We start from the raw sequence: 18,231 nt of genomic DNA on the forward strand, positions 1-18,231 counted from the left end.
ACCATCTGGTTTAGGTTGCTAGTACTGCTCAGACAGTTGAAATGCTGATCAGGGTCCCAGATGCAGGGCCTGGCTTAGCCCACCAGGTACCCGTCACGTCCTCGGGCGTCCCTCTCCTCCACAGCTTCCACATTGGTGCGCGGCTACCATTTCCCCATTGGTATTATGCCTTGCTGATGAAGGCATTGCATGATGCACATAATACAGTATCTCATTTCCCAGTGGGGCTGGAGCATCTGGATAATACAATAGAGACAGATCGCTTGTCTCTCGTTCTGCTAGAGTGTGTGGGAGGAACAAAGATTGGATGCTGGCTTTTTCACTGTGTCAATGCACTGTAGTTCCCCCGGTAGAGACAAAAGAGCAGCGATGTTCTGCCATTCTAGCACACCAGCTGAAATCATCAAATGACGTGCCTTTTTGTCTCATGGACAGGCACAAACAATGTGACAAATTAGATTGTGTGCTATTCTTAGTTTAAATATTGTGGGGTAAAACTAAGCTAATAGGACAGTCTAGAGCTGATAAAATAATTTGCATACTAATTGGTGTAAGTGTGGGGTTTGTTTTTGGGTGGCTGCAATGTGAATATGAGCTCTGTTACACAAACGTTGAAACATGGCAATTATTCAGTAGTTGTTGTGAGTCTGAATATTCCACTGTAATGAATTCCTCTTCAGCTCTTTGGTTCATTAATCTCTTTCTGCTTGTTTAACAAAGTCGATGGTTGCAGCATATGGCGCTGGTGTCTTGTGAGTGATCTTTAAAACCCAGTGAAAGATCTGTGTGACATTTTTATTCATGATGATGATCGGTACTAGAAGACCTTCAAAAAGTCAATTAGCACCATGTCAGTATCACTCACTGTGACATGTACAGCACACATGTGATTAGTCAGGACTAACCCTATGGCACAGTAACAAGCACTGTGTCAGAAAATGAGCGCTGTGTTACAGAGTCAACGTGTTCATAGTACATCTTCTTCTAGTTCCTCTGATAGATTTCACAGCAGAATGCAAATAAAAGACTCTCCCAAAGGTTCAGTGTGTAATATACATAACTATGTTTTCAGTGGTGTATAAAGACCTTAAATAATAAACCATTATGTTTTTATTACCTTAGAATGAGCCATGTCTATCTAAATACACGGCAGGTCCCTGTACATGGACGTCGCCATGTTGCGCCGCCATGTTTCTACAGTAGCCCAAATATATAACGGTGAGACCCAGCCTTTGGCTCCCAAATTTCTTCAGCACTGAGCTGTCTAAAGAGCAAAGATTTTCCAGCTGGAAAACAAGAAGAATGATGTCTTCCAGCAAGTCGGCCAGTTCAGAGCACAGTTTTCTGTGGGAGATGGGAACTCCCTTTGGGCTGGACTTTGGGCTTTTTCACTTTGCAAACCTGTAACATGCACAAAAAAGATATAACTCAATAAAGGAGAAGTAAAAAGCATAATACCACCTCTTTAAAATAACAATAAGGTAGACAACCTGTAAAATCAGGAAAGCAGAAGGCTTTGATAATGTGAAGAGACAGGAGCAGAAAGGAGAGATGGATGATGAACAGAAACATCCTGTAGCTAACTAACATTTTCAGGCTCATTGGAAGAAATAATCTTTTAATATAATGGGCTGTCGGCTCCAGATAAACATTAGCATCACATACATTTTCTGGACTGAGTCTCTATTTTAATAGAATTATAGTTTTATATCTTCCTCTAAGTGGTTGTAGAGTTTGTGTTACAGACCTCAGTTGAACCGTGCAGGAACCAAGCTCACAGTTAGGAGGTTGTCAGGATGGTCGGGTGTTATTGACGCTCTCTAGCTGAGGCTTTGGACAGTGAGAGCCACCCTCCTCCCTCTGTCTGAGCACCTGTGAAGAGAGAGGGATTCCTTTATTCCACCAGGCAGGAATGTTATTATCTCCATAGCTGATGAAATGCTGCCTCGGGAAGATTTTGATTCCTTTCCTCTTCTGTCTTCTTTTACGACCTGACAATATTGCATTATGCTTTTGTTTCGTTCATTGTCTTAATCCTGCCTTCACAGCGAGACTTTGATTGCCTGATTTGTTTCTGCTGTTATATTTGAAACTGACTAGAGACAGCATTGTCTGAATTTGTTACCTTGTTTTCTGAGACTGTGCTTAACATATTGTTCTGCCCTTGTATGCTGTTTGATTCTAAACTATTACAGTCAATAAAACAGGAGCCTGTTTTCCATTATAATTATTTTACTATTTTTTTAGCACATGTTCTCAAAGAAGACTTTGATTTCCCTCAGGAAACAGAGAAGAAAGCACATGAGCATTTTGATATGTAAACAAGGGAGGGGCATTTGTAATACTAAACTGGCTGCTTAGACACCTTTCACATGTGCTCCTTGGAAAATGTGTGTGTGTGTGCCTGCCTGCCTGACTTGTGGCCTTTTCTGTCACTCAGTGTTGCCAGGTCACCATGCCCATGTAAGATTACCACAGTGTGATCAGATTATTATCTACTGTGGCTCACTTAGGAGAGGCTGCAAATGCAGAGGGGGTGGGGGTGGGGGTGGGGGTGGGTGGATGGTTCAGTTAGTGTAGCCCTTACATTCACAGAAATCCATCACAGTTGGCGCCAACAGATGCGATGCAGTTGCCAGTTCGGGGTCAGTCGCTCAGCGAAAGCAGAAATGAGCTATAGTATTAAATAGTCACACACAGGGGTGTTGCTAGTCATAAAGGTCTACTGGGGCACAGGCCCCCACATCCCTCATGTAAATTTTTGATTTATTTTTGATTGAAGTGTATGAAATGTGTTAGTATGTGCCTTCCCAGCTTCCCTTGCTTAGCCCATTAATTAATATTGGTCATGTTAGAAAGGGATTTGACCTGTGCGATATGGCCAAAAATGTTATCATGATAAAAAATTTCATATCATTCGATTTCAATAATTATCAAATCATGATTTCTATCGAGTTTAACGGCTGATTTTTGCTCCTTAGTGAAAGCTGAAGAAACCAGATAGTTAATTGTAGTTTAAACTATTTTATGGTCAGAACATGTTAAATCTTTTGTCAGTCCCTTTTTCTTCAACAAAATAAATAGAAAAAGAAAGTGCTAATTCGTTCATGATTCAAAGGAACATTTGTTATATTGTTAGTGAGGAAAATTATACTGTGATAATTATTTTTAGGCTATTGTTTTATTGTCCAGCCCTAATTTATACTATGACTTGACTGAATAAGTGATGTTTATTATTTACTGAGAGAGGTGCATCCATATTGTCCCGTCTGCCCCACTAATCAACATTTCAATAGTCAACTGCTTTCCACCTTGCAGTTGTCCAGAGTTCTAACTAAACCTTCACTGAGAGACAGATAATCACGGTCTTATTTTAAAATGATGTGGGCCTATGAGGAGTGCCATCACATCTGTATGCTGTCTGGTCCCACTAATGTTGCTGCTGGAATGCAATAAAGTCCGGCTGCAGACTGTAGCACTGTTCAGCTGGATGCGCAAGTTTCATTTCATGCACGCACGTATGAGCGCATGTTCACGTGCAACGTAGTTATCATTTCCATGCTGCAGTTTATAAACATTGTTGCCCGTCTGCATTCATCAAAGGTAATAAATAAAGTTGTATTTTACTCTAATATTGTTCAGTCTGGCAAGCAACCAAGAGAAAAAGGGACCAAGTTGCGCTGCTTAGCTGGGACAGACAGACAGACGCACATGAACCTGCTCACATCAGACTTTCAGAGGAGAGAACACAAGTTTACCTGACTGCTGCTCCTGAACGTCACTCTATTTGACTTATTTTCTCTTCTTGTGCCCAGGATAGTCCCTCTTTGTCCTCTCATCAACGTTGTAAACACTCGTTAAAACATTGACTCGTTTTTTGCGACGTTTCATATCATTAACTACATGCCTTTTCACATTAACCAGTATTTTCAAAGTGAAACCAGACGTTGTATGTATATTATTGCCAACTTGACTGTACATTGCAGATGTTGCTAACTTGACTGCGGAGCCCTACACGTCCAAAAACGACGCCAAGGGGTCTTCACAATCTTACAGGGGCACAGCACATGGATACAGGGGCACGTGCCCCAGTAAAAAGGATCTAGCGACGTCTATGCTCACACACATAGTAGGTTGTTTGCCTAATGACACAAGGAAGTCTTTACTAGGATGTTCTCTCAAACCAAACCTGCCTCTCTGCCAAGCATGGAGTACATTATTATCAGTCTAACGCAGTTATAAAGTCCAGCGGCGTTGGTAGGGACATGCGCCTCTGTGAAATGGAAGATTGATGTGCCACAGTCAGGCCTTTGAGGAATTGTTTGTTTATCCCCATAACTGATTCTCCTCCCTGTCCCCCTTCCCCAGGTGACCTTTAAACCAGATCTGTCGACGGCTGAGGTTCATGATGACAACATCAAAGGGCCTCTAAAGGTAAGGCAGGAAAGACGGGGGAGACTGATGTCCCACAGTCAGCCGGAACATTGTAATAACACCAAAATTATCTTTAATTAACACTGAATCACTTTTTTTGGCTTAGACTTTAAGACCATAGTGAAAGTAAAAAAAAAGCAAAAGAAAGAATTGGTCAATGAAGTATTTGCTTTGTAATCAAATTTCAGTCAATTATGATTCTTGTAGCAGCAATATGGTTGTCTCATTACTTTTCAACGCATCATTAGATTTATCATTAGCAGCATATTAAAATGCCAAATAACAGCCGCGCATCTGTCCCACAGGTGGGTGCTGTTGTAGAGGTGAAGAATCAGGATGGAGTTTACCAGGAGGCCACAATCAACAAGCTGACCGATGCTAGTATATATACTGTTGGTAAGTCAATAGCAAGCTGTCTGCTTTCCCTCCTCACTCAAAGATGTGGACTCTCCCCACAGTTAAAAAAACAAGTTTGTGTGCAATGAAAACTCCAGAGGGTTTCCAGGGTTTGAATTTCCCTTGTTTTTGTATCCATTGGTATTTAAAGTTGTTGCAAGAACCACCTTCAACCGAGGTGGTTTAAGAAAGGATAAAGAGTTATATCTTTAGAGTGATATCTCACAGTGCAGCAGGAATGCTGAAAAGTTGATGTGTCTTTCATGCTCAGGTTATTACAGTCTATACCACTACTGTAGTTTGCTGGGTTGGGAGTCTACAATGAAACATCGGGATGGACAGGGGGGCAGCGGTCGTGTATGTGTTCTCGCACAGACTTAAAAAATTGGTAGCCTATTAACTTACTTTATTTTACGCACGGACAAGTAACAGTGAACACAGAGTGCAGATGTTGGTTTCAGTTGTTCAAGGTTACATCATTAATAAGCTGACGTGCGGCTCACCTGCTGCCTTGATAACGGATCGCAGGTGGAAATATATGGAAATAAGACCAGTTCTCAGTCTTTTAGGCGACATTATTAAACATACTGCTGATAGAGAAAATGGAGCAGACGGGGGGAGAGAGACAGAGAGAGGCGTGGCAAGCCAGGGTGTTGACCTGAGGTGTAGGTGTGTGTGAGCCATCGCCGATGACAATGGCATCGTCTATCGGCCCAACCCTAGTAGTTTGTGTGACCATTGTGGGGTCAAACTGCACATACTTTATATTGCAGTGTTAATATAAATAAATATATATATATAGAAAAAATAGTATAATGCATCAGTCTTGGTAAACAACAAAAAGTGTTTTGGCTTTTTAAAAACAATTTTTAGTCTCTGGTTGCTTTGGAGGCTTATTGAACTACATTATGCTGAGTCAACATTGAAATATAATATAAATCTAATATAAACTGTGCTGGTAAATGATGCATGTGGGGCTGCAAGGAAAGGCAACTTGTATCATTGATTAATCTGCCGTCTTTAAAAAAAATTAAATAAAAATCAACAATCCAAAACCCAAAGATATTGAATTTATAATTATATTAATTATATTAGATTAGCTAATCCAAAGTACACAAAGTATAGACAGCCGCTAAGATCTGTAGTCACTCAGCAGCTGCTCGTTGATTAAGCCTGCCCGTGGGGGTTTTCCTTATCTCAAAGTCGTCGTCTTGGCACATCTCTCGATGAGAAAACAAAATCACGAGACACTGTTCAAAAATACCTCAGTTGTTTCCTCCTCATTGTTCCCAAGTACATTTGAGCAATGACTTTAAGGATTTCCACATCTGGGTTTATGTTTGGGAGCGATGTGGCGAATGAAAGTTAAACAAAGGTTCCTTGAGTTCTTTAATATGATATATATGATTATATTTACTGTTAATTGATTTGGATGCTTATTGTAAAAGTTAGTCTATTTAATATTGGAGAGATTTGTTATCTGTTAATACTAGGGGTAGGAATCACCAGAGGCCCCACGATACGATATTATCACAATATTTATGTTGCGATTCGATTTTATTGCGATTTTAAATATATTCAGATATAGTGCAATTTATTACCATTTTCCAACTTCCAATTAGGTCCCTAAAGTCAAACTTTGTCAACATCTGTTTATCTAAAAAGATACATTTCTCTGTTTGGTCCTGTTAAGTTTTCTAGTGGACTAAAAAAGCAATAGATTTTATTATTCTAGTACCAAAAAGTTAAAACTCCCATCTGCAATTTATATAATAAAATATCGATACTTGGCATCCGTGTATCGATACAGTATTGCCATGGCAAATATCACGATACTATGCTGTATCGATTTTTTTACCCCACCCCTAGTTAATACATAAATAAAATCAGTACATCCATACACATTCCCCACGTCTTTTTTATTTTACCATTTACTCCCCTCCTTGAAGCTCTAATAAAGCTGTGATCTCATAGCGACTGTGTCACTCCCTGCTGGAGGATCTAGCCAAGTGTTAAAAGACGAGCATAATTTGTGTTTAACATATCACAAATCAAGCAGACATTTTGTATCTGAGACGTGAGTTTTTTTGTGCCTAAGTGTGTGTTTGTGTATGTTGGTGGACTCCTGGCCTACATACAGCAGCCTAATAGTTTTGTCTGTCATCTCTGCAGTGTTTGACGATGGCGATGAGAAGACCCTGAGGCGTTCCTCTCTCTGCCTGAAAGGAGCGCGTCACTTTGCAGAGAGCGAGGCAAGTATTGCGCTGTCCTGCAGTCTCGTACCAGCCTCATCTCTCAGCTTTCTAGGGAAACGAAGCATAATTTTATAGTTTTCACTTCTTTTTCTTAAATGTTATTTTATTTAGTTACCAACAGTCTCACATCTCCGCTCACTCAAATTAAAACGCTGCTTATGAATGGTCCCATATTGGCATTTAGATGTTCAGTTGTGAAATATTTCCAGAAAACACACTGATGCAAAGATGCCAAATATAAACTGTGTCTGTAGTGCTGGGTAAATCCCTCCATTTGTAACTGATGAAAGAAGTGAAGAGAATTTCTACCAGGTAGTGAAGATAAATCTTTAGTCTTCCAATTCATTATCTGAGAAGCTGGCACTGAGGCTCTCTATTGCTGTTTGTCTCCTCTGCAGACACTCGACAGACTCCCTCTCACCAACCCCGAGCACTTCGGCACACCTGTCATTGGCAAGAAGGGCAACCGCGGCCGGCGATCAAACCCAATGTGAGTATCGTTCTCCGCACCTCTGTACATCCTGCATGGCTCATATCAAACTGGATATATTGGAGGTCTGTGATGCTGGCGGGGAGGGTTTTTTTGTACCTATCCACAGTCATCAGCAACAGGCTCCCCCAAGTACACTGAGAGCAGTTGAAATGAAAGATTTACTCTCACCTCCGTCCCCTCATAAACAACCCCTGAGGCCTGGAAAAGGAGGGCCTACTCGCCTCCTTCAGCTCCTTAATCACACATGCTGGAGAGGCAGTGAGTGCTGCGTGGTCCTGCTGAATATTATGCTGTTTTTCCCCCCTCCTTTGACTCAAATAGTGTTTTATGCTCTGATGTGCCTTCTCCTGGGAGGCTGCAGAGTTTTCATCAGGGAATATGAATCTGCTGAGGGCTTTTTTGTTGTTGCTGGAAATAAATGTATCTCTATATTATAAAGAGGACACTCTGTTACATAATCTCATTTTTTGACACCCCCTTGCTAATGGCACTCAGAGAAAAGTCAATATTACTCTAAACACTGATGCAATATTAACTTGGAAGGGTCCCAGCTGCACATTAGCACCCTGGACATGTGGTCTTCCTGTGCACTAAAATTATCTTGAATTTGTAGATTGACAATACAGTAAAGATTACTGGAAAAAGAAAAACTGCTGCAATGCTTGTTTTTACAGGCCGTGTAATTTCTTCTTCTGTTAATATTATAATTAAATATTTTTGCAATGTGCACTTATTTGCTTTCTTGCTAACAGTTAGATGAGAAGATTGATACCGATCTCCTGTCTGTACGCTAAATATGAAGCTAAAGACAGCAGGCTTAGCTTAGCATTGCCACTGGTGGAAACAGTTAATATGGCTCCGTCCAAAGGTAAAAGATATCAGCTGACCATCACGTCTAAATCTCACCAATTTCACACACATTATATCATATTTGTATATCTGGGAGGTTTCCAGGTCAAGACTGTTTGCAATCTTTTTGCTAAGCTAAGCTAATCAGCTGCTGGCTCCAACTTCATATTTAGCATACAGACACAAGAGTGGTATTGATCTTCTCATCTCTGTATTTACCAAACCTTCTGTTCCTTTAAATTACTTTTTTAAAGTAAGGGTAAAACATTTCTTGCTGCAGTAATCATTATTTGGGGAGTAAACTCCTTCCTACATGAATTGCAGTCTCTCCTTCATTGAGTAGCTAGTGTGCTTTGATTCCCAGCATAGTTGTTGTTGTTGTAGTAGTAGTAGTAGCAGCAGCCTGGCTGATTTACTGCTCTTGAGTCATGCCTGCGTGTGTGTGTGTGTGTGTGTGTGTGCATAGAGTTGTGCTGAGAGCAGGCCTAGGGAGGCATAAAAAGCGGACGGAGGATCTGTTTGCCTGCTGGTGCTGCTTGCATGATCACTCAAAGACATGGCTGCCTGTCTGCTGGCCGGGGTCAGACGGCAGAGACTGTACACCGACACTCGTCGGTACACTGATTCTAATGAGGGAGCTCATCAGCAGAGCATTGTGCTACATAATGATTAGACTAGAAAGTTTGTGGAGTGTGTTATGGATTGTTAGTTGGAGCCTTTTTTGATGTTTTCTAGCTGAACAGCAGTCAAATGAAAAGATTGGCAGGTTAGCAGAAGTCCTCTGCCTGCCTGTGTTGAGAGAGACCAGCGCCAGTAGTACTATTTTTTTCCCTAACACATTTATATATAGCATGGATGTAATGAACTGCCAGTAAATTTGCAGCACTATGAGCAAACAGGATGTTTTTCTTGTATTATACGGCGATGGTGATAAGTTGACGGCACTTTTCTCAATCAGTCTGAGTCAAAACATTCAGTATTAAATATGATTTATGTTTTGGGACAATAACCAGTCCCCATTGTTGGGGAACACATTTTGATGACATGCAAAGAGTTTAGAAAATATGGAGATAAACTATGAACTGAGTCACCCAGTTCAATACATTATTCTGATGTAGTGGAGTTTTTTAAGTAGGGGCTGCAACCAACAATTTAAATTGTTTTGCCTGACCAGCAGAGCAAAACCTAAAAATATTGACTTCTGAATCACATAAGATAAAGAAAAGCAGCAAACTCTTACAAATGAGAAGCTGGAACTATGGAATTTGTGCTTGAAAGATGACTTAATTCATTTTTAAAATTTACTTGTTTCAGCTGTAATTTTAACTTTCAGAGGCTACTGCACTGACTAAGTTGTGTATAAATTGAACTGAATCTGCCAGAAGTGATGGATATAAGAGAAAGTATATACGGGCACCCACATGCTCACCATACCTTTTTTTGTAAAGTGCAGTCTGTTGAGTAAACCATCCTGTTTTCCCCCCACAGTCAAGAAGAAGAGTTGTCTTCCTCCTCCAGTGAAGAAGAGGAGAGCGATCAGCGTCAGAATGAGGATCTGTTCGGCAAAGTGGTCTGTGTGGAGGGGGTCGCCACTGGGGACAAAAAGAAGACCACGTGGTATCCTGCTCTGGTGAGCTCACAGTCTCCCTTCCTTCCCTGCTCTCTGCTCCATCACTGCTGCTCTTCTAGTACACTCCCAGCACTGAGCCATGTCCTCTAAACGCCTGCTTGTGTAACCTCAGCACACACAGGATTATGTTATTGCGTTAGAAATCACCCACTATGAAATCTTAGATTTGCATGTTGTTAAGTAGCTGATTTCTATAAATAAAACATAGCAGGAGCTGCCTGACTTATGTAATTTGAAGAATTTCAGAAAGCAACAGCTCGACTTATGTTAGAGGAAAAAGATGCAACTTGCTCTCCCTGGTGTGTGCAGCAGTGCAGCAGCAACACTGATTTGATGTTTTCAGTCTTTTCCAGTCCATTTCTCTCCACCCACCCTTAACTCTCAGCCACCGTAAGCGCACAGTGTAATGGTGACAGGCGTTGTTTGTTTATGTAAGAGTTACAAGTGGAACTGGGAGAATGGGAGAGGGTGGGGAATGCTGTCCCTTTAACTGTGTAGTCAGCAGGGCCCCGCCTCCAGGGTTTGTTGTTCTTGGCCTGCTGTTGACTGAGCTCTATGCCGCCTCCCCGTGACAGCCCAGAGAAGTACATTACACAGAAGCCTGTCATTGTGACATTATGACCTTATGGCAGAGGGGCAGAGTAGGACACTGGTACATGTCTCATGTCAACATGACGCATGACTGTAACAAACCGTGTGCTCTTTAGTGGCCTGGCAAAACAAAAGTCAAAAGGAACAGGTCTGCATGTGCAAGCTGGGAGCTTTCATTTCCGTGTTTGCAGCACAGCATTTGTGTCAGAGGGAAAGTGAATCTCAGAAAAAAAAAAAAACATGAGTCATAGTGTTCAAATAAAAGCATCCACCCTGCAAGCGTCTGTGTGTGTGCTGTAAATAAAGAGAGAGCAGGAGCAAGCAGGCAGAGTCCTGGTGGAAATGAAATCTCCATAACAGCAGTGCTGCCTCCTCTGGGTTAGACGCTGGAACAACTCCCACTGTTGTACTCCTCAACTCCAGTAAGCAGTGGCAACACATGCTGCGAGTGGGCGCGCGCCCCTTACACATCGCTCTTGATCTCACTCGCTTGTTTGTTTCTTTGTTTCGTAGACAGCATATTTTACAGTCAATCAGCTTGGCCTTTTGCTGAAACTACTTTAGTCATTGACTCGTACTCTGACACCCCACAGCGCCTCCTCCACCTTACTGTCTCTCTCTCTCTCGCACACACACCAACCTAATCTGACCTATTCACTCTCTTGTTTCTGTGCAACAAGGTCATCTCCCCGGACTGCCATGAAGACGTGACTATGAAAAAGGACAACATCTTCGTCCGCTCTTTCAAGGATGGAAAATTGTGAGTCAATGTCCTGAAAACCACATTTGCACCATGAGTGAAGTAGGGCTGCACTAATGATTGTCAGTAGACTATCATTTGACATTTTCCTTCTCGATTTATACATAAATAATTATTTTAACTAATTATGTAATCAATAAAAGGTCTAACAGAAGTTAGGCCTTAGTATTGCTTACAGATAGTGGTGTTAGCCAAAAAACTACAGGGTGTCCACATGAAGGGAAAACCAAGCAATCTTTTGAGGAGCCGTGACAAGCAAATGATTGGCATTTTCACGTAATAAATTCACTGGATAATCAAATTGTCCTTGATTGAATTTTCTGTAAGTCAGTTAATCAACTATTAATTTAGCGCTTGTGTAGAACATGCCCATCAGGAGTCTTTGAATAAGTGTTTTAATGGGATACGTGTGCAGTGAACCGTTGCACAAAGAAACGCATGCAATGCTTTATAGAATACAAGTATTTGCAAATATTGCTGATACTATTGTTACTTTTTTGTGCATTTTATATCTTTCCATTTATTGTAAAGTGGTTTTAACTTCCCATTCAAGACAGATCTCTGTATTACTACATTATTTGAGCTCTGACAGATGACATTTCTACCTTTTGACAATTTAAAAAAAGAGGGAGTATTCAAATGTCTGTGATGCATTGTTTGTAACTTTAGAAGACTATGACCTCTGATTTTGTTATCTCCCAACAAGAGTTAAGACTCTGTGTGCCATCCCTGGCAGTGCTATGTTGTGTTATTTTATTTGTCCTAAGGCTGTGAGTTACTGGTGGGCTATGGTGGTGCAGCTCCCCTGCAGCCTGCCCTCGGCGAGGAACCACACAGGCAGATAGTTTTGTCTGTGGCAAAGAGAGGAATAAGACCTGTCAGGAGCCTTCACTTAGCTGGTGGTTTGTTACTGCAGTCTCTCTGTATGTGGGTAGAAACATAGCCCACACTCGACATAAATTAACCTGGTGTTTGCTCGCTGTTGCAGAGTCTTTTCTGTCTGTTTTGAATTCCACTGATGACAGAACCGCCTCAAGTCTGCGTTCCTTGAAAGATATCCTCGTAACTCATCAGCATGACCCTTAATCTGCAGCTAAGGATATACGTATTTGCGGCAAAAGAAGCGTCTCAGAAGTCCCTCTTATCACTTGTATTTGGCTAACAGTCAGGTGAAGGTTAGAGGTGATGAGAGGGATAAGATAAGAAGTGATAAATCAGAAGTCATGTACTTAAGTGTTTCCTGTGTGAGCATGACCCCCTATGATGGCTTTTTTCTGCAAATTAAATCACACTGTCGCAGTTTTCAGCTTTCTGTTCTGTAGCAATTTGATTTCACTCATTAAAATCAGTATAGTGTATCCAGGGCTAGATGCAACAAATAATGTAAGAAGTCGGAAAATCTATAACAGTGTTAATGAGATATTTGGATTTGTTTCCCTCCGATCATTTTGCTTTTATGTGGATAGAATAACAAAGATGAAAAGTGCATATCATCACAGTTACTCATGTGCGATGTGTCCATCAGACATGCCTCTTTATGTTAGAATTAGAGTTTATTCTAACACAGGTTTTGCACAGAGGAAAGTTTATGCAGAGTTTATCACATATGATCACTAGATGCAGTATGATGAAATGTCAAAATGTTCATATTCAACACCAGTTTCACTTTTTACAGCACACACTTTATTGTACATTTTATCATTTATGCCAGCCTTTTCGTCTATTATTACGGAGTTATTCTAGCTTGCTGCTCCCTGTGTGATTTGTTTTTTGAAGGGGGGTCACATCCATAAAGCCATGCACAGCGCATGAGTGAGTTCGCTTTCCTCTGGAGAGTTTGGTATTGTTAGTGGTAACCATTCAGCATGCCTTTCAAAAACAATGGCTTTGGAAAACTCTTTTTAGGGAAAGCAAGGTCACATCCAGCGGGGAGACGAGAGTTTTCAGGAAGTGGTTATTCTTATTTAGCCAGATCAGGTTACTATAGTAACAATGGAAATAGGAGCCGTTTTTTCTTTTTTTTTCTTGTCTGTGCAATTGACGTATAGAGAAAAAGGCCATTTAGTCACTGAGAGTAGGTTTTTAACTTTAGACTCTTACTGTCAGCTACACAAAACTGGCTGCAGACTTGATTTATATCAAATAGACGTCCTTGTCATATTTAGAGCTGAAACAATTAGTCGACAGGCAATTAATCGGCAACTATTTTGATAATCAATGAATTGTTTGTGTCACTTTTCATGCAAAAATGACAAAACATTTACTGCTAAAATGTGAGAATTTTAAATTGAATATCTTTTTGAATTAAATAAGTTTTTGACTTTCTGCTGGCGAAAAACAATGATTTATTACAAGATGTCACCATGGGCTGTGGAAATGTTGTAAATATTGTAAACCGTAACATTTATGTGTGACCTACCTACCTCATTTAGTTTAGTTAATTCCATAATATGCTTGCTTCACAATAACCAGCACTAATGTAGAGCATTTTCAGCTTTATGAAAGAACACCAGATTTTGAGTAGATAATAATAAACTAAAGGGTTAGGTTTATTCAGGATGAGTGTCTGGAAGCAGCACTTCAGTGTTCGGACTTTATTTTTAGCCACAGTAGCGGCTATGGCAATGTTGGTCTGTCATTCAGTTAGTCAACCACTTTGGCCCAGACTGAAATACCTCAACAACATGAATTGCCATAGCTATTGTACAGATGGTTGTCATGAAATGTGCTTCATATTTATAAGGTCTCCAGAGGATAAATTCTAATGACTTTAGCTCAATCATCAGGTCAAACTTCCTTTTGTCCAGTACTTTGGTTTATGGCGACATACCTATAAGGCTAATGACATTACTACCAGCCACAAGTATTTTTTTGTCATAATTTGCAAATATTTGAATGCAACATGCTAAACTAAGACATGGTAAGGATACCTGCAGCATGTTAGCATAATAAACATGTTAGCGTGCTGATGTTGGCATTTAGCCCAAGGCTGTGTCTAAGTACAGCCTCACAGAGCTGCTATCAGCATGGATATAGACTCTTAGCATTGTTTTATCTTTTAAGCTAATCTGAATGAAAAATAATCTTTGCACATTTGTATACAGACAAGCACATGACCCAACATACCAAATAAAATCTTTAAAAACAGATTATCTGTAGGTAACGTTATTAAACCAAGGTGTCCATTGTCTATGAGCTCTTTTAGCTGCAATAGACTTTATTTTTTTCACTCCATCACAAATCTAGTGATTGGATCAGCTCAGCTGCCTACAGATACCACAGCAAATCGTCTCTCTGGCACACTCGCTAAGGCTGCTATCAGCTTACAAGCTCCACTGATCCATCTTTCTGCCAAATCACCAACACTTCGCCCAGCTGCAGCAGAGATGTTCTAAGAAAGTAGGCTGTGATTGCAGTCATGTCTACTCAGGTTTTGAGGTTGTTATTGTTGCTGTAAGGTAGTTTTACCCCTGCCAGTGTTGTAATGAACAAGACTTTAGGGTGGCTACTCTTATCTGCTTCACAATATCATTTATTTATTTTTGGGAAAACAAAAAAATCTGCTGGGATTTTGGATGGCTTACTTACAGTCACACCGCAGAGCTGAACCTTGATGTCGTAACACTCAGTACCATCCACACCACGTCACTTCTATGCACACATTAATCAGATTTGCTGTGTTGGTTTTTTTTCGCAGTTACACGGTGCTGCGGAAAGATGTCCGCGAGATGAACAGCGACTGTCCTCCAAAAGCCGACGCAGGGCTCAAACAAGGTGAGTTTAAAGTAAAGCATTCAGAGGTAAATCATCAACATCTGACAAAACTGGTGCATAGCGTGTACAGAGTCCCCGACATCTGTGTGCTGGTCTGTGTGTTGACACACTTGGCAGAAAATGCTCGCAGAGCGTGTTGCAGCGAGACAGACTGAAGAAAGAGAAGTTTTGTTTTTGTTATGCGGAATGCAGCGGTGGAGAGCTCCTGTCACTGTCAGAGTCTATTTTTATATGAAGTCCTCACCAGGCTTTTTATATAGTGCCCCCGTTTTTCTGCTGCAGAGCTCTTAGTCTTTTATAATTACAGTTATGAAGCAGCTTTGTATTATGCCAGTCTTGCTATTCACAGGTGGTTGACTCACAACTGTGATATTTTCCGCATTACAAAAGCGTAAAACAAGCATCTGCCAAGGTGGTTAGATGCTACTTAAACCCACCTGATATCGTGGCTGAATGCTTCTTCTCTGCGTCACTGCAAATGGCTGCTTTTCTCCATGTTTATGTTGAAATATCTTTTTATACTGTCTGATTTTTCTATAGGGGTCTATTCTTTTCAGATTTAAAATGGCAGCAACACTTCTTTTCTTTTTTTCTTTTTTTTTTCTCTTGATTTTATAAACCAACGCTGATTGTCAGTATTTTGCCTGAAGGTGCTCTGGTTTCTTCAGTGTAATTCACAGTTTGATTGCTTTAGTACTGAGCCTCCACACACACATATGCAGACACAAATGCATGCCCACCCTCCAAACACCCAGAGACAGATGGAAGCGGTTTAAATTAAAGAAAGAAATATAAGATTATTGACGTTATTTTCTATTGCTTCATAATGTTCTTTTCACATAAAGTATCAGCGTGTTTTTATTTGTTGTAGAGGTAAAGAGCAATCTGAAACGGATTACAGCTGCAGGGAATGATAGGCAGCCCTTACTGGGTGTGATGAATCTGTAATATGGCTTCCTCTGTGCGTGTTCGACAGCACTGGACGCAGCCTTGGCGTTCCAGCAACAGTTCGTCGTGCCCAGCACCTGGAAGACAGAAGTGAAAGAAGAAAGTTCCAGCAGCGAGGAGGACGACGAGGATGAAGAGGAAGAGCAGGAGGAAGATGCCAGCGGCGAAGAGGAGGAGGTAGTGGCAGAACCCTGCACATGCTCTTATCAACACACCCAGTGAAACAAACAAACAAAAAAAATCCTCAAACTATCTTGTTTCCTGTCTGCAGGAGGAAGTTGAGCCATTCCCAGAGGAGCGGGAGAACTTTCTGCAGCAGCTGTACAAGTTCATGGAAGACAGAGGTGAGCCCAGAGCGCAGATGAAATTGATGTTTACAGGGTTTCTTTGAAACAAACTTTTTATTTTTTTAAATGTAGTAAATTTAGGCTTTTTTATTTTTAAGGTTGAAGGTGCTAGACAAATAACAGTTTCTGTATTTTATACATTTTTATGCAAGTCTAGTTCTCTGGCATACCTCTACAGCCCCTAAACATCTAATATACAGGTGCTGGTCATATAATTAGAATATCATCAAAAAGTTGATTTATTTCAGTAATTCCATTCAAAAAGTGAAACTTGGATATTATATTTATTCATTACACACAGACTGATATATTTCAAATGTTTATTTCATTTAATTGTGATGATCAAAACTGACAACTAATGAAAATCCCAAATTCAGTATCTCGGAAAATTTGAATATTACTTAAGACCAATACAAAAAAAGGATTTTTAGAAATGTTGGCCAGCTGAAAAGTATGAGCATGTACAGCACTCAATACTTAGTTGGGGCTCCTTTTGCCTGAATTACTGCAGCAATGTGGCGTGGCATGGAGTCCATCAGTCTGTGGCACTGCTCAGGTGTTATGAGATCCCAGGTTGCTCTGATAGTGGCCTTCAGCTATTCTGCATTGTTGGGTCTGGCGTATCGCATCTTCCTCTTCACAATACCCCATAGGTTTTCTATAGGGTTAAGGTCAGGCCAGTTTGCTCGCCAATTAAGAACAGGGATACCATGTTCCTTAAACCAGGTACTGGTAGCTTTGGCACTGTGTGCAGGTGCCAAGTCCTGTTGGAAAATGAAATCTGCATCTCCATAAAGTTGGTCAGCAGCAGGAAGCATGAAGTGCTCTAAAACTTCCTGGTAGACGGCTGCGTTGACCTTGGACCTCAGAAAACACAGTGGACCAACACCAGCAGATGACATGGCACCCCAAACCATCACTGACTGTGGAAACTTTGCACTGGACTTCAAGCAATGTGAATTCTGTGCCTCTCCTCTCTTCCTCCAGACTCTGGGACCTTGATTTCCAAAGGAAATGCAAAATTAACTTTAATCAGAGAACTTTGGACCACTCAGCAGCAGTCCAGTCCTTTTTGTCTTTAGCCCAGGCGAGACACTTCTGACACTGTGTCTTGTTCAAGAGTGGCTTGATGCAAGAATGCGACAGCTGAAAGCCATGTCTCGCATACGTCTGTGCGTGGTGGTTCTTGAAGCACTGACTCCAGCTGCAGTCCACATTTTTGAATGGGTTTTGTTTCACAATCCTCTCCAGGGTGCGGTTATCCCTATTGCTTGTACACTTTTTCCTACCACATCTTTTCCTTCCCTTCGCCTCTCTATTAATGTGCTTGGACACAGAGCTCTGAGAACAGCCGGCCTCTTTAGCAATGACCTTTTGTGTCTTGCCCTCCTTGTGCAAGGTGTCACTGGTCGTCTTTTGGACAGCTGTCAAGTCAGCAGTCTTCCCCATGATTGTGTAGCCTACAGAACTAGACTGAGAGACCATTTAAAGGCCTTTGCAGGTGTTTTGAGTTAATTAGCTGATTAGAGTGTGGCACCAGGTGTCTTCAATATTGAACCTTTTCACAATATTCTAATTTTCTGAGATACTGATTTTGGGGTTTTCATTAGTTGTCAGTTATAATCATCAAAATTAAAAGGAATGAACACTTGAAATATATCAGTCTGTGTGGAATGAATGTATACATTATACAAGTTTCACTTTTTGAATGGAATTACTGAAATAAATCAACTTTTTGATGATATTCTAATTAT

The 18,231-nt window shown here is 40.8% G+C and overlaps 1 protein-coding gene and 1 long non-coding RNA gene across 5 annotated transcripts in view; one reads left to right on the plus strand and one right to left on the minus strand.

The window, feature by feature from the left end:
• arid4b (AT-rich interaction domain 4B) overlaps nt 1-18,231 on the plus strand; it is a 46,852-nt gene that overhangs the window by 16,657 nt on the left and 11,964 nt on the right. For all 4 annotated transcript variants that reach the window (XM_046070168.1, XM_046070170.1, XM_046070171.1 and 1 more), the window contains exons 4-12: nt 4,369-4,434; nt 4,740-4,830; nt 7,003-7,082; nt 7,484-7,575; nt 9,916-10,057; nt 11,329-11,408; nt 15,106-15,182; nt 16,159-16,307; nt 16,402-16,474. In XM_046070168.1, coding sequence (XP_045926124.1) covers nt 4,369-4,434; nt 4,740-4,830; nt 7,003-7,082; nt 7,484-7,575; nt 9,916-10,057; nt 11,329-11,408; nt 15,106-15,182; nt 16,159-16,307; nt 16,402-16,474 — 850 coding nt within the window. The remainder of the gene's footprint in view (nt 1-4,368; nt 4,435-4,739; nt 4,831-7,002; nt 7,083-7,483; nt 7,576-9,915; nt 10,058-11,328; nt 11,409-15,105; nt 15,183-16,158; nt 16,308-16,401; nt 16,475-18,231) is intronic.
• Nucleotides 782-10,436, minus strand: LOC123983808. The gene is made up of 3 exons (XR_006828294.1): nt 9,862-10,436; nt 1,748-1,872; nt 782-1,401 (listed from the first exon to the last, which is right to left on the minus strand). It is a non-coding gene; the product is annotated as an uncharacterized LOC123983808 (long non-coding RNA).

This window comes from Micropterus dolomieu, linkage group LG15, assembly GCF_021292245.1.
Source record: "Micropterus dolomieu isolate WLL.071019.BEF.003 ecotype Adirondacks linkage group LG15, ASM2129224v1, whole genome shotgun sequence".
Lineage (NCBI taxonomy): Eukaryota > Metazoa > Chordata > Actinopteri > Centrarchiformes > Centrarchidae > Micropterus > Micropterus dolomieu.